General features: G+C 31.6%; 3 protein-coding genes across 3 annotated transcripts; 2 read left to right on the forward strand and 1 right to left on the reverse strand.

Annotated features, from left to right (window-relative positions):
• Positions 1-627: 627 nt before the first annotated feature.
• Positions 628-8107, reverse strand: EMB2423 (telomere length regulation TEL2 family protein). Its single transcript, XM_020348229.3, has 13 exons — positions 7826-8107; positions 7699-7727; positions 7525-7627; positions 7027-7198; positions 6679-6864; positions 6402-6559; positions 5476-5752; positions 4930-5138; positions 4481-4579; positions 2918-3447; positions 1892-2658; positions 1469-1667; positions 628-994 (listed from the first exon to the last, which is right to left on the reverse strand). The coding sequence occupies exons 1-13, from the start codon at positions 7986-7988 to the stop codon at positions 842-844; spliced, it is 3045 nt and encodes a 1014-aa protein (XP_020203818.1). The 5' UTR covers positions 7989-8107; the 3' UTR covers positions 628-841.
• Positions 8108-14540: 6433 nt separating this feature from the next.
• Positions 14541-20008, forward strand: ELO3 (radical SAM domain-containing protein / GCN5-related N-acetyltransferase (GNAT) family protein). The gene is made up of 9 exons (XM_020348231.3): positions 14541-15128; positions 16203-16272; positions 16376-16548; positions 16920-17094; positions 17436-17602; positions 17727-17946; positions 18080-18184; positions 19227-19379; positions 19657-20008. The coding sequence occupies exons 1-9, from the start codon at positions 14659-14661 to the stop codon at positions 19816-19818; spliced, it is 1695 nt and encodes a 564-aa protein (XP_020203820.1). The 5' UTR covers positions 14541-14658; the 3' UTR covers positions 19819-20008.
• An 883-nt stretch (positions 20009-20891) lies between these two features.
• On the forward strand, positions 20892-23058 carry LOC109789320 (Radical SAM superfamily protein). Its single transcript, XM_020348234.3, has 2 exons — positions 20892-21823; positions 22261-23058. The coding sequence occupies exons 1-2, from the start codon at positions 21048-21050 to the stop codon at positions 22904-22906; spliced, it is 1422 nt and encodes a 473-aa protein (XP_020203823.1). The 5' UTR covers positions 20892-21047; the 3' UTR covers positions 22907-23058.
• The last annotated feature ends 1065 nt before the right edge of the window (positions 23059-24123 follow it).

Here is a 24123-nt window from a genome sequence, read left to right on the forward strand (position 1 = left end):
TTACGTTAGGCATGTCTACAATATGCGTTGGAGAGCGGCAACACGTGAGGCAACGGACAATTACAGTTCTTGGATAGAACAGATCGCCAAAGAGTTCTCTTGCCTTATATAAAGGCACACCGTCAAACAGAGACACGATGGGGTGATCAACAAAACTCAATGGTCACGGTACTGTTGGAAATTACCCTTCACCACGCAACCACTGATGCAAAAATTGAACCAAATAAAAAAAAAAAATCCTAGATTATTGATACCATATAAACAGTGTTTATTTGAATGTGAGCATGATAGCCACACTTCTAATCTGTATTTATAATCAAGATAGTAATTAATTAAAGATACGAAGAATAGTTTAATCCCTAATTTCTACCAACGGATACGTTATATGTTTCCATATTTACTAGTAATAAAAGCATATATTTAACAACTTCAATCTTGCAGATTCGTAAATTAGTAAAGTACTTTAATTCTTCAATCTTGTATGTTTGACAAGTGTGTGTACTTTGAAGATACTTTCCCAACACATGAACACATTTTGATGAAGTGAACGAGATTCGGAGGTATGTTGTTTTTACTCCGCTTATAATAAGATAAAGGAATTAAAAAGAGACGAGCACCTCAAACGGCTAAGGCGTAAGAATAAATATTATTAAATTGCAAATGCTTTTGAAGTAGAACCTGAACATTAGCGTGATACCAATCTAGAATCCTAAGATATACAAAATTCATACAAACACAAGGACTGGATAAAAAAATTAAACTAATAAGGAATAGAAGAAATAATTAGCACAGTTTTGAATTATTCCGGGCTAGCAGCCATTCACAATAGCCAGTAGCATCACTAATCCCCGCTTAAGTAGGGAATTTTAATGATCACTTTGGATGCACCAGAAGGAAGAGTAGGACCTGCCTTGAGTGAACTTCTTGCTGACTCCAATGCTCGGGAAGTTTGAAGAGCCATCTCGGCATGGAGTTGTATACATGTAATAGCCATCTATACAACAACAACAACAACAACAAAAGGCTTGAACTTGTCATAGACATCTATAGTTATTAGTTAAACAAAAGTGCTTATTTGGAACAGGAAATTAACAGGAGTTGAGCCAAACAATAAAAGGGGGATAAGGGCACTTTGCAAGGCTCTACGGCAGAATAAAAAGATCCAGAATAAAAATTCCTAGGGATAATAATAAGCTATCTATGTTAATATTTTTAAAAGCACATATATAGTCATGAATAAAATAAATATGAAAATAGAAAACCACAACGAAACCAAGATTGACATATCTTGACATACGTTTATGTAACTAACTGTATCTGTGAGCTTATCATCATTAAATAACTGTAGACCAATGCATAAAAATCTAAACCTGTTTACATGACCAGAGTACAAGCAGGGAAAATTGAAAAGCTTGCAAGGGAGATAGATTCTAAACTTCTTTGAAACTTCGAATTTTATTTTGCTTACCGTATAGCATTCTTTATCTGTGTCTGACTCAGCTACATCAAGGGCCCATGTGCGAATCCATTCAAGGCCAGTTGATATTTCAAAATTTCCTTCAAGTATGGCAGATGAAATGTAAGTAGGATGAAGGGCAACCAATACACATGCAGCTGCAAAAAGGACGGCTCTTCTCACATATGCTTCCATATGATGGCATACTTCTCTGTATGAGTTGAAAAGCAAAAGGTGAAAAAGTTTTCCTGCATTAGCACACTAGCAAAAACATGGTAGCAAGAAGAAATATAAACATATATAAGCAATAGAACACCTGAATTATCAATTCCATTAGTATGCACATATACAGACAATTTTTTTTGGAAGGTTTTCGATTATGACAATCCTCATAGGGTTTGCAATTAAAAAGACAACTAATGTCTTAACCAGTACCTGGATCTTAACATATTCAGGAGGGAAGGAGCCAGCACAGAAGCTTCTGGATGCATGGCTACAGATTTCATACAAACCCCAAGCATGTGAATGAGTTTCCCCAAGATAATAAAATCCCTGCCAAGCAAGTCAACACCATGCCTTTTTTTATCATATCCCTCCATGGCAGGAAGCATGAATGCGGCGGCATACATGGGAAACTTATTATGAGAATATTCCATCTGGTTTTGTTGTTCAGGAGTTTGTATGCTCCACCGGCGTGTTTTCCCTTTCTTGACCTGATTAGGTTTTGGGGGAAGTTCTCTCTCATAGCTATTTGACCAATTCAAAAAAGTGCCAGTACCTGAGATCTCTTTCCAGGAACCAGCTCCAGGAGTCCCAGGGCTGCCAGGTAGGAACCAAGGTCGGCTATCAGAAACAACTGAAATAAGGGAACTAATCTTGTGTTTGGGTTTCATAATTTTTGATTCAGCAAGCTCCTGAGCTGCTTCTGTCATGACATCTAGTATCATGATCCTCTGACTGATATCTACATTAGGTGAATACAAAAGCTTGTTTAGCGTCTCAAGTGATTCAAATGGACAGTTGACTGCTAAGGCAACTAATGCTCTCTGTCTTTTCTCTTCAGTTGATTCTTCAGCACCTTCTAAAGCTATATCAGAGCAACGAACCTGAACAAGAGTTCTGGTCATATCCCTAGCTGCGTGTTTTAGTTCATCCGGGGATGCTCTTATGAGCTTTTCAGCTACATCAATAGCCCTTTCTACCTGCAATAAAATTTATAAAACATCAAATTTCAGCAAAAAAGTAGGATGTCAAGAGAGGACTACAAACTGGTTATTGAATAGTTCAGTCTAAAGTCTAAACCAATTATATAATAATTGGTCATTGCAGTAATTGTTGACACAATTCATAACCAATTAAATTTTTTTCTCACAGGAAATCAAATAACATTAAGATTTAAGCATACACATGGCAGGCGATCCAAATACGACTAAAAAGTGTTTTTGAGAGCAAATTACAAACCCCATCAGCATCATCGGATTTTCTAAGAGCTGCAACTACATCAGCCAACTGCGAAAATTTTCTTTTCAAATCTGAGTCATCATCTTCCAAATCATACGGCTGTAAAGATGAATCACTTGAGGAATATGAATTCTCACTAGCATTGTCATCATCATCCTCTTCGTTATCATCTGATTCAAGATGCAGTGATGCTGGATCAATAATCTCATCTGGATCAAGCACGTTAAAGTCCAATAACTTCTTTTTACCCTTTACATAAATACTTTTATCTTTATTGGAAGGGGAGTCGGAGTCCCTCTCTGGACCCAAAACTGTAGATAAATTTGTCCCCTCAACACCTTTTACTCCACAATTTGAGACATCCAGATTTCCTTTCTTGTGGATAGTGAATCCAAATTCCCAATCAATTGTCTCCCCTCTGCAGCTATCATCAAGGTACAGAGGATTCTTTGGATCAATAATTTTAGACAATGCCAAAGCAACACAGCTAGCCATTTTTCGAACTAAATAATTAGGACTCTCCAGCCTACCTGAAACAGTTGCACAAAGAATTAGACGTCAACACCTCATTCTGCAAGTAGGAATGGCAACCCAATTTTAATCAGATTTACAAGACTAATGAATCAGTAGGTGTTAAAGTATATGCACAGTAGATTCTAAGCTGAGTTTATTTTCATCCAGCTGTCATTCTTTTATTGACAGATGTCAGTAGTTATACTGAGTTGTTGACGATCAGAACTAGGATTTTGTTTTGTATACTATTAAACACAATTACCTGTGTTACCATTGAGATTTAATAATATCAAAAAACATGTTCGGTTTCCTCTTTACTTTCACTCTGCTCTCTCACTCTCTTTCTACTTTCCTATAATTTCTCTGCATTCATAATTGATAGTTGAGATCACTCTGACTAGGAGTGGGATGGAGATGGGCCCACAAAAAAGGAATTCATCAAAGCAGTCACATTTTTAATACAAATTAGTCCTTGGCATGAGGGGTATGTGTTGAAGATTCTAGATTAACTAATGATATGGCCAAAAATAGTAAATATAAGTGAAGGAGCAATCCTCACTTCATGAACTATCTTTTGGGATTAAGTTAGGCCCAAATCCAAATTCTAACAATGGGTACTAGACAAGTAGTATCACTTGAATACTAGAGAAAAGTCCTTAATTCAACTTTACTTGCACAATAAAAAGTAGCTAATTGGGTAGCAGGGAAATGAAGGTTTGGGAATACTAGCGTATAAACCCTCCAATCATTGCCAGATCATGTGATTTAAATAACAACCTAATTTGTTTAAGGTTGACACATTTGACGTGACTCAAAGCAAGATCACAGAATAAACCAGCAAGTTCAAGAGGAACCATTCCCCATACAAAAGGCCTCAAATTACACAAAAATTGTTTCCAGATCCAACACATCCTTCCATTGGGTAGGAGCTGGTATTTAAAATACTCTGAAGGATTAAGGGTACACATCATGCAATAGTTACAATCCCACATAATCCCTCTTGCCAACCTTATTATCAAGACACCCAACAATTAAGTAAATGATAATTACAGCTAACTCCTTGAAGAATCAAGTGCATGGCATTCTTCATCCCATCCAATTCCTCCTTAGACATTGTCTCCAGACAAAGGCCTAGTGCAGCAGATATGTCTGAGATAAATATAGGAAAAATAAATAAATCACTAACAAAGATGGCTTCATATCCAGTGAATGCTCAGATGAGGAAAATGCATGAGATTGTTATAAATAGAAGCAGAAATATAGATCATACAGGGTGTGAGCCTTGACACAACAGTAAGGTTGCTGCCTTGAGACTTCATGATTGGGCTGTAGTAGTGGAGATATCTGTTCCACTTACAGGGGTAAAAGCTCCCAAACCCCACAATGAAGATAACTTCATGCACTAGGCCACCCTTTTTAAATTCAAATCTAGAAGCTATGTATTCCTCTATTAAGCATGCTTTTCATATTCAGTATACTAGTGCAAGTAAAAAGGATACAAGCTTGCTGCTCAATAGGCACTGTTTGCACAAATTCTTTCTTAGACCATACAGCAACCAGACGTTGGATGGTATCCAAAATCCCAGGGCGATCATGTCCCAATAATGAGGTACCAGCTGGGCATTCATGAACAGAAAATTGAAGGATCCATTTCAGGCAGCTAAAAGGGAATACTTTCCATAGAAGGAATTTATCGACAAACATAGACCTGAGGAGAAGTCACGGGAACACAGCAAAACAAAGGGGCATAAGCATATATAAAGTAATAGTAATACTGGAATTCCATAACAGTTTCTATAAAATAAAAAGAGAGGGGAATAATGATGTATATAACGTGCATCTTGAAACTTCATAACAGTGGTCACCCTGCTAACCACTACAGCTTTTTCGGGTCAGTCACTGAGAGCTGCTATTTGGAATTGACCACTATGTTGTGTGTGTCGTAGTGCAAGGATCAATGTCAATAATAACCAATAAAGTGGGAAGCTGCCATTTTTACTTCCTTCAATTCAAATGGAGAAAAAGAAACTAATATTTTCACTAACCTGACAGAAGCCTGAAGCTTAAATATTCGATGGAATAACAACCACAGCACCCAATATGCTTGAACATCATTTGCATGTTGTGTAGCTAACTTATGCAAAATCAGCTCAGAGATTCTTTCTGTGGTATAAGTATCACTGATGGATTCCATTATTCTCAACCAAAATACTGTGTCTGGTTTTGACTCGAGCAATTCCTTAGTAACCGAATCATTGCTTGATGATAAGCAGCTGTTGACAAGCGTTAGGACTTCCTGTATTAATTCAGTAGATAGAAGATCTACAAGAAAAGAAATTGAATTAGATAACACTAAACAGCTAGTCCAGAGAAAAACCAATTATAATTCACAACACTGGCATAGGATTACAGTCATAACTGCAGCTCATCAACTTAATTTGACCAGTCCATGACAGCAATTTTAAAAGCAGTTTTATTACTTTCCATTAAGTATAGGATAAGAGTTACAAGGCATTTAAATCTAACATAGTGCTTCCAGTTTCTCAAACCACAGTTATTAATCCCAATTCCCAAATTGAAAATTGATTCACTGGCTTCTTTTTAGTGGTGTCAATCAGCCAATGGACAAATGTTGCAAATAAGAAACTAAATAAAGTGCCTTCTGCAAACTATAAACCATATGCTGCTTATTATCTTCTGAAAGCTATAACCTTTATTACAAGCGACAACATGCCCTTTTTTTCTCCACAAAATGGTTCAGTAATTGCAACATATTGTCACTCTGAAGTTGATATTTATTTATTTACAAAGCGAACAAAAGAGAGTTGGCTTAACAGAAGATAAAAATTGATATGAAGAAAAAGATCTATTTCACAAAGGCTGACAGTTAATTCAAAGCAATTTAATCATACTAGCTAATATAGTAATATATGTAGTTTAATAATTAAAACAAAAATCCAGTATCAATTACCAGCAGAGCCACGACGACAAATGCGAGAAAACATTTCCCCTACAAATAACAGTACACCATTTTTGTCCATTTCATCCATGTCTACATTCTCTAGCAAAATCATCTCTCTTTCTTCTGCCAGGGAGAGTAGTTGGACAACAATCTGCTTGAAGAACACACTGAACACTCTCGGTGAAAAAAACACATAAAATGCTAACCAAGTTACTCAGAACCATGATGGTATTCAATTAATGGAACCTGTAAACTATCTAAACCGAGAAAAGAAAAAGGAGCATACTGTGATGACAATGAAGTCCTGGAATTCATTCTTGCTTTGTCAGGAATAGATGCAACAATCTGTGCCACCCTAGATACATCCATCTTGATCCGTTCATATGCAGCGCTTTTTGATTTAGAAAGACCACCAAACTCTCTTGCTAACTGGAGCACCCCATTATTGTCAAGCAAGCACAGTCCAAGCAATCTGTTATAAATATTGGAATCTGAATAAGTTCTTCGCAACATTAAATCAAATCGGCTTGTCACTACACACCAAATTAAGCACAAGCATGATGATAACAAGTGTTAACAACTTTTAAGGCGAAAGAAACTGCATTCAAGACACTGCACAATTGAACATTCATACCTCTCGGAATTAGAGAGAACAGCATTAACATCAAGACCATCACTCGCATTCAACTGAAGAAAAGGAACCAGAATCTGCAGCACCTCAGTGACCAATCCACGAACGAAGAAAACATCATAAACATGTTTCTGCGCAGAAAAGGGAAAACAACCCAACCAGTTCGATGCAACATCTGCAGGAAGTCACACATAACATGAAAAAAGCAGGAAAAGCAAAACGCAATTTTATATTTTTTAGCAACTTAAAATTTCGAGGGGAAAATAAAAGGACAAAACTTGCATGCAATACAATACGTGTTGTTGTTGGTGCTGTTCTCCGATTAGAATTGGTGTTCCACCTCAATACTATGTGTCATAAAGGATTTCATTAAATGTTAACGCGTGTTATCAAGATTAATCTCCAATTTTGATCAGAGGATCCAAATTCATGGAGAATACCTGTGATAAACCTTAAACTGCAACATAAAGAAAAATAAATATAACCTCATAAAAACATTACCAAGCAATAAAAACCGTGCCAGTGTAGGAAAAGCAGCTCCTCGATAAAACGCACGCCACCAACCATGACGTTTCTCTGCAGAAGGAACTTCGACGTTGAAGACCTGAAACCGACACGAGATGAAACGTGAAATTACGAAGGGCGAATTCCGAGACAAGAACGCGCACAACAAACCTGGTCTCGGTAACTCTCGTCAACGCTATCTGCCACGATGGAAACATGCATACAAAATCAAAATCGTCTTTGAAAAGAGTGGAATAGTGCACAGTCGTTAAAAGTGTTAGGGCAATAATTAACGAACCTGAGAGAAGAGAAGGGTCGAGGGGGAAGAGAAGGGCGGCTATGGAATGAAGCGCGCAAATGACTTGATCGACGTGCTTCGCATTCTTTATAGCCGAAATCACTTCGGCAACCTTGTTAATCACTTCACCTTCTGATTCTCTCTTCTCTAAGCCCTCCTCCATCGGGGAATTTTGGAAGCGGGGTTTATCTGCGCCACTATGCTTTCGCGGTGAATTTGCACACAGCTTCTGGTACTTCGGAGATGAGTCGACTCCGATTCAAGCTTTGGGGACTACTGAAACGACGGCGTTTAGTTTAAAAATATTTGAAGTTTAAGCGAAAAGTTAATATAATTTTTTTGTTTGCGTGATGGGTAAAAAAATATTGTTTGTGTAATTTTTTTTTTCGCAACTCGAAATATATCTCACTCTTAATCCTAATTAAGAAAAGAAGGCACTTAAAATTCTAAGCGTGTAATTCAGCAATAGGAGTTGATCCACGCCTAAATAAAATTAGGAATTTGAATCATGTTTTATTTATGCAATCGCGTTGATTTGACTTATTATATATAAACTCGTGTGAATTAGTCTATTTAATATATTTTTTTATTTTTTTATATGTTAATTTATGTAATTATATATTTATCTATAACAATAGATAATGGGAATAGGTTATTTTGGTTTCCACTTTTCTATTAGACATTTGTATCCTTCAATTATGTTACAATTTATTTTATCAATCCATTATTTAAAGGATAAAATAGAATAAGAAATTATTTTAATCAATCCACTCCAAATATAACTGCACATAACCACTCTTTGATGTAGCATCTAAAAGATAAAAAAAATGAAAAAAAAAAATTCCAAATGTAACCGCACAGTAACCGCTCACTCTTCTTATTATTAAGAACTCATTACATATACCATCCCATTTCTCATGCTTCCCTTTTTCTCACTCTTGAACCATTTTCTTCTCCGCTAATTCTACTACTACCCCTTTTATCTCTCATTTTTGTTTCCTTTATAAGTTTTAGATTTAAAGTCTCTTTCCTTTGATTCCCAATGAGCAAAAATCAGATTCACCAAGATTATGGCAACGTGACTGGGTTATCAATGTGAGTTTTAAGATTTGTCTTTAATGGTTGATTTTATTTTTCTTAATGATTTTTCAACTACTATATTTTTAATGATTTGTTCTAAAGCTTCATACTTTGTTAAAATCTCACTACATTTTTCTCTATAAATTCTTCTCTTCACTATAAAATTCATGAGATTTGTTCTTTACTATTTATTTTTAAACTATTTATTATTTTTTCTTTTGATATAGTTAAATTTTAAGTACGTCTTTGTGGTTTATAAGGTTGACTATTTTAATTCCAGGATGATTCAAACGTGAAACGCACCGTTTCCACCAAAAGGTTTTTATCCCTCTGTCTCTGTGTTTGTGATAATAAAAGCACATACAGTGTTTAAATTCTACAATAAATTATTAAGTTTAGTCATTTTTAAACCATGTAATTATCTTAATATAATTTATAGAGTAAACATTAAATTTGGTCAGTTTGTAAAATAAATAATGTTTTTTATGGGTATTTCTCAATAATTGGTTTTTTCCCTACTAAAAAGAAAACAATATTAACTAACTATAACTTCAAAAAATTAGTTATTTTATACATTTTTTAAATTACATATGTAAGTTTAGTACATTTTAACAATGATTTCTATTTTTCTTCATTATTTTTTAAATGAGTTTAAATTTACAAAACTTTTTAAAAATTCAAATTTAAATTATGACTAACTATGATTTTTATTTAATTTTTAATATTGTGAAAATTTCAAACATTCATTTTAAAACTTAGAATCAAATAAATTTCTTTAAAAATTTTAAAAAATAAATTAAAGTTATTAATTTTAAATTTTGATTTATTAAAAAATTTAAAAATTAAAATTCAAAATAATTCTACAATAAATTATCAAGTTTAGTCATTTTTATACCATGTAATTATCTTAATAATTTATAGAGTAAATATTAAATTTTGTCATTTTGTAAAATAAATGATCTTAACTAATTATTATTAAATAAATAAATGCACATATATATATACATAATTTAAAACTTAAAAATTATAATTTAAAATTTACAATTCACAATTTAATATTTAAAATTTACAATTTAAAATTTAAAATTTTAGAATTCAAAATTTTAGAATTCAAAATTCAAAATTTAAAAATACAAAATGTAAAATTTAAAAACTAAAATGTACAATTTAAAATTTAAAATTTTATTTTAAATTTAAAATTTAAAATTTAAAATTAAGAATTTAGAATTTAGAATTTAAAATTTAAAATTTAAAATTTAGAATTTAAAATTTAGAATTTAAAATTTAGAATTTAAAATTTAAAATTTAAAATTTAAAATTTAAAATTTAAAATTTAAAATTTAAAATTTAAAATTTAAAATTTAAAATTTAAAATTTAAAATTTAAAATTTAAAATTTAAAATTTAAAATTTAAAGTTTAAAATTTAAAATTTAAAATTTAAAATTTAAAATTTAAAATTTAAAATTTAAAATTTAAAATTTAAAATTTAAAATTTAAAATTTAAAATTTAAAATTTAAAATTTAAAATTTAAAATTTAAAATTTAAAATTTAAAATTTAAAATTTAAAATTTAAAATTTAAAATTTAAAATTTAAAATTTAAAATTTAAAATTTAAAATTTAAAATTTAAAATTTAAAATTTAAAATTTAAAATTTAATAAAATCTAAAATCTAAAGTTAAAAATTTTAAATTTAAAGTTTAAAGTTTAAAAATACAAAATTTAAAATTTAAAAACTAAAATGTACAATTTAAAATTTAAAATTTTATTTTAAATTTAAAATTTAAAATTTAAAATTAAGAATTTAGAATTTAGAATTTAGAATTAAAAATTTTATTTTAAATTTAAAATTTAAAATTTAAAATTAAGAATTTAGAATTTAGAATTTAAAATTTAAAATTTAAAATTTAAAATTTAAAATTTAGAATTTAAAATTTAAAATTTAAAATTTAAAATTTAAAATTTAAAATTCTAAATTTAAAATTTAAAATTTAAAATTTAAAATTTAAAATTTAAAATTTAAAATTTAAAATTTAAAATTTAAAATTTAAAATTTAAAATTTAAAATTTAAAATTTAAAATTTAAAATTTAAAATTTAAAATTTAAAATTTAAAATTTAAAATTTAAAATTTAAAATTTAAAATTTAAAATTTAAAATTTAAAATTTAAAATTTAAAATTTAAAATTTAAAATTTAAAATTTAAAATTTAAAATTTAAAATTTAAAATTTAAAATTTAATAAAATCTAAAATCTAAAGTTAAAAATTTTAAATTTAAAGTTTAAAGTTTAAAATGTAAAGTTAAAAATTTTAAATTTTAAATTTAAAGTTTAAAGTTTAAAATGTCAAATTTAAAATCTAAAATCTAGAATTTTAAATTTTAAATTTTAAATTTAAAATTTAAAATCTAAAATTTATATTTTAAATTTTAAAATTTATAATTTATAATTTGTAATTTAGAATTTAGAATTTAGAATTTAGAATTTAAAATTTAAAATTTAAAATTCAATATTTAAAATTCAAAATTTAAAATTAGGCTTATATTAAATTTGAATTCTTAATAAAATATAGTTATATATTTAAATTTATAAATCTATTAAGATAGTAAATTTAAATATGATTTTTTTTATAATTTTAAAGGGAAAAAATAAATTCATAAAATAGAGATATTTTAAATATAAATTTTAAAATTTACAATTTAAAATCTAAAGTTGAAAACTTTAAATTTAAAATTTAAAGTTTAAATTTTAAAATTTACAATTTAAAATCTACAATCTAAAATTTAAAATTTAAAATTTAAAATTTAAAATTTAAAATTTAAAATTTAAAATTTAAAATTTAAAATTTAAAATTTAAAATTTAAAATTTAAAATTCGTAATTTAGCATTTAAAATTTAAAATTTAAGATTTAAACTTTAAACTTAGTCATATATTACATTTGAATTTGTATTAAAATATAGTTATATATTTAAATTTTTAAATGTATTAAGATAGTAACTTTAAATATGATTTTTTTTATAACTTTAAAGGGAAAAAAATCAATTTAGAAAATAGAGATATTTAAAATTTTCATTTTTAATAACTTGAGTAAAATTAAATTCTTTGTAAAAATAATACACCAAAAAAAAATAATTGTAAAAAAAGGTTAAACTTGACAAATACATTCAGTTTATTAATTACATAAACATATGTAATTAATTTAATTATAAAAAATTTATTGTTATTATTTAATGGTACATATTATGGTTGTTAAATAAAATTAAAGCAAAGTTTTGAAATTTAACGTGAATCATGAACATATTCTTAATGGTGACTTTTATTTAAAATTTTTCTAATATGTCAAATAAATAATATAAAATATCAATGGAATAAAAAGTGGAAAAAAAATGAAAAAATTAATTTAGTAGCGTGAATGGGGCCCTAATTCGTTAATTAAGAACGCGTTACTTCACTGAAATTTGTGTTCTTCTCCGCCTCACTACATACAAATCTAACTCTATTTTTAAGTACGTCTTTCTGGTTTATAAGGTTGACTATTTCAATTCCAGGATGATTCAAACGTGAAACACATCGTTTCCACCATAACGTTTTTATCCCTCTGTCTCTGTGTTTCTGATAATAAAAGCACATACAGTGTTTTTATTTTGTTTAAATTTATTTTTGGTGTGTCCATGATATAAGAAATAGTTTTTTTTTTAAGTGCATCCCAATTTGTGGTTCACACGTGCATTCATACGCATGACACAGGAAGTCACATTTAGTCTTTCGTTTTGTTTCATTTGTCTGTAAATTCACTCATTCATTTATTTCAATTTTCGCTACGTGACTTTAAATTTGTTACATCACTTTATTTTATTAAAAAAATTTATTTTTTGCCTTTCTATTTTTCTGTCCTATATTTTCGTAGAGGATGATACGATCCCTTTCATAATGTGCGGTTGTAAAAAAATATTTAATGGATTATTTGATTTTCATAACTATTATATATTCGCATATTACGCTTTTCCTTTTACTTTATTTTACTTAGAAATTTATCGCATGTAAGGACTCAAAATGATATTTTGTTAGTTTTGCAGTTTTTATTCCCGGTTATTGTTTGTATGATTTGTTTGTGATTTTGGGTGAAAATCTGTGAATTATAGAGTGTTAGTGTAGATTAGAGATTATTAACATACTGTGTAAACATTTTGAGATTTGTTGGAATTATGCAGTTTGTCATCTACCAGTTCATCTTCATTTTTATGGAAAAATTAATTTTTCACTAATTAATGCTCCTAAAAAGTTGTTCTGGTACATTCTTTCAATCTCATTTTCATTTTTTTTCTACTACATTTTTTCTGTGTTTTATTGACTTCTTTAGTGCATGCAAAAGTGTCTCCAAACTATCATATGGAAAAAGACAAATTTATTTAATGAAAAGTTGTAAATAATTTTCATTTTAAATTGTTTAATTATTTTAAAAATATGACATTATGCAATTTAATTATTATTTATTTAAAATGTTGTTTATTATTTATTGACATTTAATTTCGTTAATTTTGTTCATAATTTGCAGGGAAGCTATAAATCGTCCTGAAGCGAATTCATTATTTGATCTTCCCATAAAAAAAAATTATGATGGAAAAATTGCATTTGATTATTATATATATATATATATATATATTATTTTATTCCATTATTGTAAATATAACTATGTAGAACATAAATTTTTCTTTTATATGAACTGGCCTTCTATTATGTCTTGATTATTATGCACTTCATCAATGAACAATGATTGAATTAATCACATTATAATGTGTAAAATTATTTATACAATTAGATGTCAAGAATAAATTCTTTCAATCCATGCGTTATTTTAAAGAGATATAAAATTCATAGAGGCACGAAGTGCCTCGGCCCCGCTAGTATTATTAATTATTTTTATTAAATTTATTTATAAATTATAATAATTAGTGTTAATTTAATATTATTTGTCAATATTTATATAACAATTTTGATATTATAAGTTAATTATAGTTAATGTCTATTTTTTTTTATATACTTTTGTTTTATTATAAATATAATTATATTTCTAAAATATAAGATTATAATATATATTTTTATAAAATTTAATATTTTTTATTTTTTTTATTTAAGTGAGTCATTTAATTCATCAACATGTAATGGATTAAGCTAAATAACCTATTTTGACAACTTTAATTTTAATTTTAATTATTGTTACACATTTTTATGTAATTATATTAAAAAAAAGAGATTTTAGAAAGTATGTTTAGTTATTTTTCATGTTAATATTTTCAATATTTTATTTTTATTTTTTAAATTTTTTTTAATTATCAACAATTAAAATAACTTACTTATAATATAAATTATTTATTATAAATTTAAAATATAATTTATATGATAAAAAATTTATTATAAATTTTAGTTATAACATTATTTATATATTTAATTTTTTATAAATTTTAATTATATAAAATATTATTCTTTTACATTATCCATGCTAAAATACTGATTTCAAGAAAATAAATTTAATGAATTCATATTTCTTAGTTTATTAAAAATTCTCAATCCATTAAAAAAACCATCATATTCATAACCTATTACAAATTAACGATGTAAACTCTCTTAAGCGTTAAATTGAGTAGTCACGTACGAATTTCCACACGAAAGAGAAGGGTTTACCTTACACAACACCGTATACTGCATCGCTAAAACCTCGTAACCGTATCGCGTTGGGCATTTCCCTGGTGTTTATGGCGGCTGCAGCGGTGGCGGAGGCGAGAAAGGTTCCTCGGCCGGGCAAGGGCGGGTTCGAGGCCCACGGTCTGAGCGAAGAGGAGGCGCGCGTCCGAGCCATCGCGGAGATCGTGAGCTCCATGGTGGACCTCTCCCACAGAGGCCAGAACGTGGACCTCAACGCGCTCAAGTCCGCCGCTTGCCGCAAGTACGGCCTCTCGCGCGCGCCCAAGCTCGTCGAGATGATCGCCGCGCTCCCCGACGCCGAGCGCGAAGCTCTCCTCCCCAAGCTCCGCGCCAAGCCCGTCCGGACCGCCTCTGGAATCGCCGTCGTCGCCGTCATGTCCAAGCCGCACCGGTGTCCGCACATCGCCACCACGGGGAACATCTGCGTTTACTGCCCCGGGGGGCCTGACTCCGACTTCGAGTACAGCACTCAGTCTTACACCGGCTACGAACCGACCAGCATGCGCGCGATTCGTGCGAGGTAGGGTTACGGTGGCTTTGTGTTAGTGTAGGGTGAATGAGAATGCTTAAGAGTGAATAGTTTGAGTTGATTTCGGAATTAGGCTTGAGGTTAGCAAATTGCTAATTGTGCATTTCGGATTCATTCGATAAATTAGTTGTTGTGTGTTTCATTGGAAGAATGTTTAGTAGAATGTGGGTTTTGAGACATTAGACGTGATTTTTAGGTCATGTTTGTATAATCTTCTTAACAAACAGTTGTTGGAAAAGAGAAGGTAAAATGTATTGAGCTTTTTTCCGTAAGCTAGACGATATCTTATCTAACTTCTCAAAAATTGGAGTGCCTAAATTGATTATTTGGAAAAAAAAAGCTCAATTCATTTTTCCTTACTTAAGGAAGTTCCTCCAAAACATAGTTAGAGTCTGTTGGATAAACTTCTCTAGAACTTAGAAGCACTTTTAGGAGGAAAAACTAGAAAGAAAAATTAAAATAAGTCTATCCATAAACTAAAACAAGCTCATGCTTAAGCTAAAACTAAGGTTTTGGAGAAGCTAATAAGAGAGAGTTTCTACATATTAGCTTACACATAAGCTAATTTTAGCTTATTAAATAAGCAAATAAAAGAAAAATTAAAATAAACTTCTTTCATTTTTCCTTCTTGTTTTTCTCCCCTATAAGTGAGTTTGGAGAAGTTTACTCAAACAGACCCTTAAATTGGTTCATGTGTGTATTTCATCCCTCAAATAATTAGTCTGCCTGAAGGTTACTTTGACCAACACAATACACATTTAGAGATATCAGACATTTGAATTAAATCAGTCATGGGAATTTTGCTGTTAAACTAATTTAGGCCAGGGGCGTTAAACTTACATTTATATCATTAGGGATTAATTTGACTATTTACTAAGATATTAGTTACAGTTAGTGATGATTATGCTAGTAGGTTTGTAAATTTAGTGAGTTGGGTATCACTGTTTGTGAGAAGTTTTATCATGCTAGTTCTGTTTGCGTTTGTGTACAAGCATTTTTTGAAGGATTTCTGTTGTGCCTTGTGCTAATTTTTTATAAATGGTGTACTTGTGGAATTGTGTTTAGGTATAATCCTTATGTCCAAGCGAGGAGCAGGATAGATCAACTTAAGCGTTTGGGTCATAGTGTAGACAAGGTTTGGAGATCATTTTTTATCTATATAATATTTCAATCCAAGTGCATGAAATAAGTGTAGATGTACTGTGTAAAGTCCTTATATTTATGGTTACTGTTTTCAGGTTGAGTTTATCTTAATGGGTGGTACCTTCATGTCACTTCCAGCTGATTACCGTGATTACTTTATAAGAAATCTTCATGATGCTTTGTCTGGACACACGTCTGCCAATGTGGAAGAGGCTGTAGCTTACTCTGAGCATAGTGCAACCAAGTGTATTGGCATGACAATTGAAACGTAATTTGCCATTTAAATATTTAAATTTGCAATAAATGTGAAAATTTTGAGCCTTGGTCTGTTAGTCACGTACAATTGTGAATAAATGTTTGTCTTGTCTTTTATGGTTAATAAAAGTGATGCATCCTTTTTAGATCAATAACTTTTTCCACGGGGATATATAAAGGTTACAATATGAAAAGTCATCACTGTGACATAGATTGGTTTAGTTATGAAATTTCTGGGGAGTTTATGCATTTTTAGTTTAAGCATATTTATAATTAATTAATTAAGTGGAAAGGTTTTGTGAAATTTACATCGCACTAGTGTGTTGTAATAAATCTATATTCTATAATTAGCTTATCAAGTTGTGCACTTTTTAAATTTATCAGGAGGCCAGATTATTGTCTTGGGCCTCACTTGCGACAAATGCTTTCTTATGGTTGTACACGATTGGAGATTGGAGTCCAAAGCACCTATGAGGATGTTGCTCGTGACACAAATAGAGGACACACTGTAGCTGCTGTAGCCGACTGTTTTTGCTTGGCTAAAGATGCTGGTTTCAAGGTTTTTTACTTTTATCTCAATCTGATTCAGTAGAAAACACGACTTTATTCTAAGCAACCATTATCATGTGTCCCTTCTGCATCTTTTTAGATAAAAATTTATTTATACTTATCCCTGCACATATATTTTCAATGAACTTTTTGCCATGTTTACTCTCTCATCATATTTGACTATTTGTGTGGACTAGAACAAGCTTTGGATAGATTTATCAGTGTAATAAGTCAGTATTCTATATTACAACATATTTTACTCCTGAATGCTAGTCATGACTCATGAATGTTATCAATCTTTCTCTTCCTTGCCATTTGGTTTGTGCTTAATTTTTTTGGCTTTTGCTTTAGGTTGTTGCTCATATGATGCCTGATCTTCCAAATGTTGGTGTTGAAAGGGACATGGAAAGTTTCCGGGAGTTTTTTGAGAGTCCCTTGTTTAGAGCAGACGGGCTTAAAATATATCCTACACTTGTAATTCGTGGAACTGGGCTTTATGAGCTCTGGAAAACTGGCAGGTGTATATCAAATATTTTTTATTGTTGGCCTTCTTTTTTCTCAATTTTTTCAATTTCTTATTCATTAGGAATTTTTTCTTAAATGACCTGTATAAATAAATAAAAATCATTAATATAATTGTAGGTATAGAAATTATCCTCCCGAGCAACTTGTGGACATCATAGCAAGGATCCTTGCAATGGTACCCCCATGGACACGTGTTTATAGAGTTCAGCGGGATATTCCCATGCCTCTGGTTACCTCTGGTGTTGAGAAAGGGAATCTGAGGGAGCTAGCATTAGCTCGAATGGAAGACCTGGGATTGAAATGTCGTGATGTTCGGACTAGAGAAGCTGGAATCCAGGTTATTATATAGAGCCAGTTTTGTTTGGGAATTTTATAAACAAGATTGCAAAAAGCTTTTTAATTCTGCAGACACAATTTGTTCCTTGAATACCTTTATGGAGCACCAAAAACATTTTTGTATTTCTCTGTAGGATATTCACCACCAGATTAGGCCAGAAGAGGTGGAGCTTGTTCGGCGTGATTATATGGCAAATGAGGGTTGGGAAACATTTCTGTCATATGAAGATACAAGACAGGTGACTTGATCTCTCTTCCCGTTTTCTCTGTTGCTAGTGCAGTGCCTATTCTTATGCTTATGCAATCACATATTTTTCTAATTTTTCCAGCTTATACAATAATTATATATTTTTTTAAATGTAAAGAGTGACCTAGGACAGTTCACCAAGAGTGCTCCTCTTGGCAGGTACTTCTAAGATAAACAAAAACAAGGGTTCTCCTTGTGTTCCTCCCACTCAAGTCTCAAATACTCTCTGAACAAAGGAAATGCCAATTATGCTAAAGTTAAATTACATTAGGCATCTAAAGGGGATAAAGATAATAAAAAGCATAGCTACAATCTAATTAGATACATAATCTTGATAAAATATAACTTTTCTTAAACTTTATCTTATCAGAGATAAAATCCTATGAAGCACGGACTCATTTGTAGAATGTTGTGTTGGTTTGTCTGACACATTTTGGACACAATACCCGTCATCAGACATACCTTGGACACACATTCGACACTTCTCCATTGTATAACAATTAAATACTACTTTTAATATTTTTTTTTTATTTAGACACCTCGTCAACACAATTTGAACAACTTTCTGACACAACTTAGTGACAAGTCAAGAGACTGAACCGGCACATTCTCTTTGCTAAACACTTATCTAACACTTATTTTATAAAGGATACAAAATTTAGCTTATTTATAAATATTACAAGGCTCATGACATCTTTTTTATCTTTTTTGACTCATTTTCATAAGAATGACTAGTTCTTTTAACTTTTAAGAGATATGGTTCATTTTCTAAGCATCATTATCATATAAAAATTGTAAAACTTATATATATATATATATATATATATATATATACACTATATCTGAAACAACATAATTATCACCAAAATCCATATATTAAAAATAAAATAAATAATCCTAATCTATTTTGCACTAAAAATTGTTACTTCATATTTTCCCTTTTTCAATTGCTAATCAAAAGGGTCATGTTTCAACCTATTGCTGACGCACAGCAAATTCAGCTATGACCTTATGTGAACTCTGCTTGTAAACAGGATATCCTTGTTGGTTTGTTGCGCCTGCGAAAATGTGGCCGTAACACTACTTGTCCAGAGCTTATGGGGAAGTGCTCTATTGTTCGTGAACTCCACGTTTATGGAACTGCTGTACCAGTTCATGGACGTGATGCTGACAAACTACAACACCAGGTAATAATATCTTATTAATATGGAGATGACATGCAACATGAATAGAAATTTTGAAATGATTTCATCATATTAAATGGTCTGATTAATTCGTTGACTCTTTTTTTTTATAATAATTCTGGAAGCTGCTAAGTTGATGAATATGCTATTTTTTAACCTTGTATGATAACCGAGAAAAAGATACATGCTGATATTCATACTTGGGGTTTTCTTGATTTAGTAACAGCATTTTTTTTTCTATTCTTCTACTTGACCTTCTTTGGACCAAAATTGTTAACAGGGTTATGGTACACTTTTAATGGAGGAGGCAGAGCGTATTGCTTGCAGAGAGCACAGATCAACAAAAATAGCTGTAATTTCAGGGGTTGGCACACGCCATTATTACAGGAAACTGGGATATGAGCTTGAAGGACCTTATATGGTGAAATATCTAGTGAAATAACATACTAGTTATTTCGTATGTAATTTTGTAGCATGAGTTAATGAATAATGTTTTATATGTCATTCACTAGACATTCAGTTGTGCAGAGGTTCCCTAACTCCCTCCCCCCCAGTGCTCCCTCGGCTAGATTGGTTTTCATAATTCTCTAATTTTCTTTCGAGATTTAATGGATATATTTTTTTATAGGTTCCTCTTGAAGTTGCATCATCAATTGCACAATTTGCACTACCATATGTTTGACTTTACCTTTCATTTACTTCCTCACACTAGTTTGTTAATGTAGGAATGTTTCGACTTCCTACAAAATCTCTCTCTCCACTGGGTGAATTGATAATTAAGAGCTCAATAATAAAGAGGGTGGATATATTTTCAGACGAAAAACAATTTGGATCCTCCCAAAAAACAGATTAACCAATCTCACAGTGAGTTGTGACATTAGTGATGTTTGGGTTAGAAATTGTAAGATTCTATTTATTGTAGATTATTTTTTATAACAAGTATTTTGACAACATTAACCATGTTTGAGTGTAACTTTGGAGGTCTCAATTGCGCTTGCGAAAATGGATATCGTGCATTACTAATGCGTTAGAGGTAGGTGAAAAAAAAAAACGTACTTGTAAGTATTCGTGATAAAATCTATTATGAATTTTAATTGAATAATTAAATAGGCATTTACTTTATAATAAGGGTTGAAAAACATAGTAAAGTACTTATATCTACAGGTATTCATATTTTAAAATTATTAAAAATACTCTTAAATTATCTATAAATTAATTTATTTTAATACTAAATATGTGTCATAATTATTAATTTATAATACAAGTATATATTATAAAATTATTTTTTAATATAAATGTTTTAAAATTATTTTTTTAGTTTTATTTTATTTCTTACTTTTAAAATTAAAATTTTATATTTTATCAAATATTCACAAATAGTGATAAATATTCATAAATATATAAAAAAAATTATAAATATCTGCACTAATGAGAACCGGTGACATTGAGTTACTAACCGCACGTGTGTCGTTGCTATCCTTGATTAGAGGTGCATAGGAATAAATACAACAGCAATATTGACGGTATCCAAATAAATATGCATGGAAATGAAATAAATATTTTTTCATCTTTTTCCATTTATATACCAAAACAGTGTTATCGCGCCTAGCTAGCCGATACGTACCGCGTCTCGTTAATCTCTGTAGACATTTAGATGCTCCCAGTCGCGCCATGCTGAAATCAACCTTCACTCCCATTTTCTGGGCACTCACCCCCAAACCCAAACCCAATTCCCCAAAACCCCTCTCTCACTCAATCACCACAAACAGCACGCCACTCGTTCGACACAACGCCTCTCTCAACCCCGCCACCGCATCACCCCCTTCCTCCGCCTACATCCACCTCCCTTTCTGCCGCAAACGCTGCCACTACTGCGACTTCCCCGTCGTCGCCCTTGGCTCCACCTCAACCCACCCCCACAACGACCCACGCGTCTCAAACTACATCCACTGGCTCTGCCGCGAAATCACCGCCACCAGAGCAGGCCCACCCCACACACCACTTCAAACGGTCTACTTCGGAGGCGGAACGCCCTCGCTGGTGCCTCCTAGGTTGGTTTCCTCGGTGTTGGAGACCCTCACGGCGAAGTTTGGGATCCGTGAGGATGCTGAAATATCCATGGAAATGGACCCGGGCACGTTTGACGCTGAGAAGATGCGGGAGATGGTGGTGTTGGGCGTGAACAGAGTGTCTCTGGGGGTTCAGGCGTTTCAGGAGGAGCTCTTGAGAGCGTGTGGGAGGGCCCATGGGGTGAAAGAGGTTCATGAGGCTATTGCTGTTGTTAAGTCATGTGGGGTTCGGAATTGGAGTGTTGATCTCATTGCTTCATTGCCTCATCAGACTCGTGACATGTGGGAGGAGACTCTCACCCTCACTGTTGAGGCGCAACCCACTCATGTTTCGGTTTATGACTTGCAGATTGAGCAAGGGACTAAATTTGGGCGCTTGTAAGTGATGCTTGTCATTTGTTGTGTTGAGCACCGGGGAGGTTATTACATATATACACACGGCTCTACATTGGTGAGATATTGTCCGCTTTAGGCCTAAGCCCTAAAGGTTTTGCTTTTGAACATCACCTAAACGACCTCTCGACCAATGAAGACAATTGTGTGTATATAAACCCATAACCATCTTCTTGTTTTACATGTTGCACTAGCACTAGCAAATTACTTTTAAGTGGGAAAAATGAAAAAAGCTACTCCGTAAGCTAATTTTAGCTTATCTATAAGTTAATGTATAGAGGTTTTTTTCTATTAGCTTCTTTAAAATTTTGTTTTTAACTTATGAGAAATTTATTTCACTTTGGAAGTGTTTCTGGAGAAATTTATTCAAGGAGAATCTTATTTTATAATGATTTGGAGCCTGAAGGTGAACATGTTTTCAGGTATTCACCGGGGGAATTCCCAATGCCTTCTGAAACGCAATCAGCTGAGTTCTACAAGATGGCTTCAAGAATGCTTGGTGATGCAAATTACAATCATTACGAAATCAGCAGCTACTGCAAGAGTGGATATGAGTGCAAACACAACTTAACGTATTGGAAGAACAAACCTTTCTATGCCTTTGGCCTTGGCTCTGCTAGTTTCATTGGTGGGTTGAGGTTTTCAAGACCAAGGAAGGTGAATGATTACTTTAATTTTGTGCAGAATTTGGAAAATGGATTAGTAAATACCTCTGTTGATGGCCAAATTCATGGCAAGGACACAGCCATGGATGTGGTGATGCTGTCTTTAAGAACTTCACAAGGCCTAGACTTGAAGTGCTTCCAAGAATCATTTGGCAGCTCTGTTGTTTTATCTTTGCTTGAGGTTTATAAACCTTATGTTGAGAGTGGACTTGTGGTTTGCTTGGACGAGCATAGGAAAAGCATTAGAGTAGATGACCTTAATAATGCAGAAAGGAGGGTGGCTTATATAAGGCTAAGCGATCCTGAAGGTTTCCTCTTATCAAATGAGTTAATAGCCCTTGCTTTTGGGGTTATTGACTCTTGGAAGGATTTCCCTTCATACCAAGAAGCAGAAGCTACTTGAAAGCAGGACTATATCTGTTAAAGGAACACACAAGTTATAGCTGATGTTATTTTACACAATTATTTTGTGCCTATATATGCAGAGCAAATATTTTTTTTTGGATAAACAAAGGTATCCATTAACTAAAAATTAAGGATTAATCTTTTAAGGTATCGGGATCTATTTAAGAGATTGATTTCCCCCTCCCAACAAGTATTTGTTGCAAGGCGCGGATGGATATTCAAACACTAGTGATGGGCATTCATACATTTGGTTGACATAGATCACATGATATTCATAACAAAGTAGTAGGCTATAGTAGCTGATGAAATGAAGTCTATTACGATTAGCATTCGAATCTCACTCGAATGAACTTGTCAAAACGTACCCCCTTGAGAATCATCTTGTGAAGTTGAAAGGCATAATTACCAGTGTATAACAAATTCCAAACAGTAATCAGGTGGGACAGAAGAGTAATTGTCATATGAACTTTGCAGAGGATGGATTAAAACCAAGGGGTTACGTAATTGATATATCAAGTAATCTTGATCCTCAAACTAGTAATTTTGGGAAGTAAACTAGAATGAGATCACTGAACAAATAAATTAGGTGAACCAATCACCTGTTTCTTCATTTGGCACAAACAGTTTTAGGGGGTGTATTGGTTTAGGATTTCATAGGATTTTAAAAGACTTTTTTTGAGTAAAAAAGTCCGTTGGTATTCAATCAAGACTTTATATCACTTAAAAACAATCTAGTGGTATTCAATCAAGATTTTTAAGATTTTTTAAAGAGTCTATTAAAACTCATTGGTATTCATTTGAGACTTTTTACAACTTAAAAATAATCAATGTATTCAAAAATATAGGGATTTTAAAGGATTGTTGTATTAGAGGGATTTTGATAGACTTTTTAGTGGTATCTATAAGTACCAAATTCATAAAACAATCTCATCCAAACCCATAAGATTTTGGAGGATTGTTGTATTAGAGGGATTTTGATAGACTTTTTAGTGGTATCTATAAGTACCAAATTCATAAAACAATCTCATCCAAACCCATAAGATTTTGGAGGATTGTTTGAAGTGACTTTTTAAGTGCTTCAAGGAATTTCCAAGTGGGTTTTTCATCTATTTTTTTTTTATGTTCATGTCTTCTCCATTTTTTTTCTCTTGTTAATAATACTACACTACTACTTATATATAATACTGTATTACTGTTTTCATTTCATTCTCCTAT

This window comes from Cajanus cajan, chromosome 6, assembly GCF_000230855.2.
Source record: "Cajanus cajan strain Asha chromosome 6, NIPB_CcT2T_4, whole genome shotgun sequence".
NCBI lineage: Eukaryota > Viridiplantae > Streptophyta > Magnoliopsida > Fabales > Fabaceae > Cajanus > Cajanus cajan.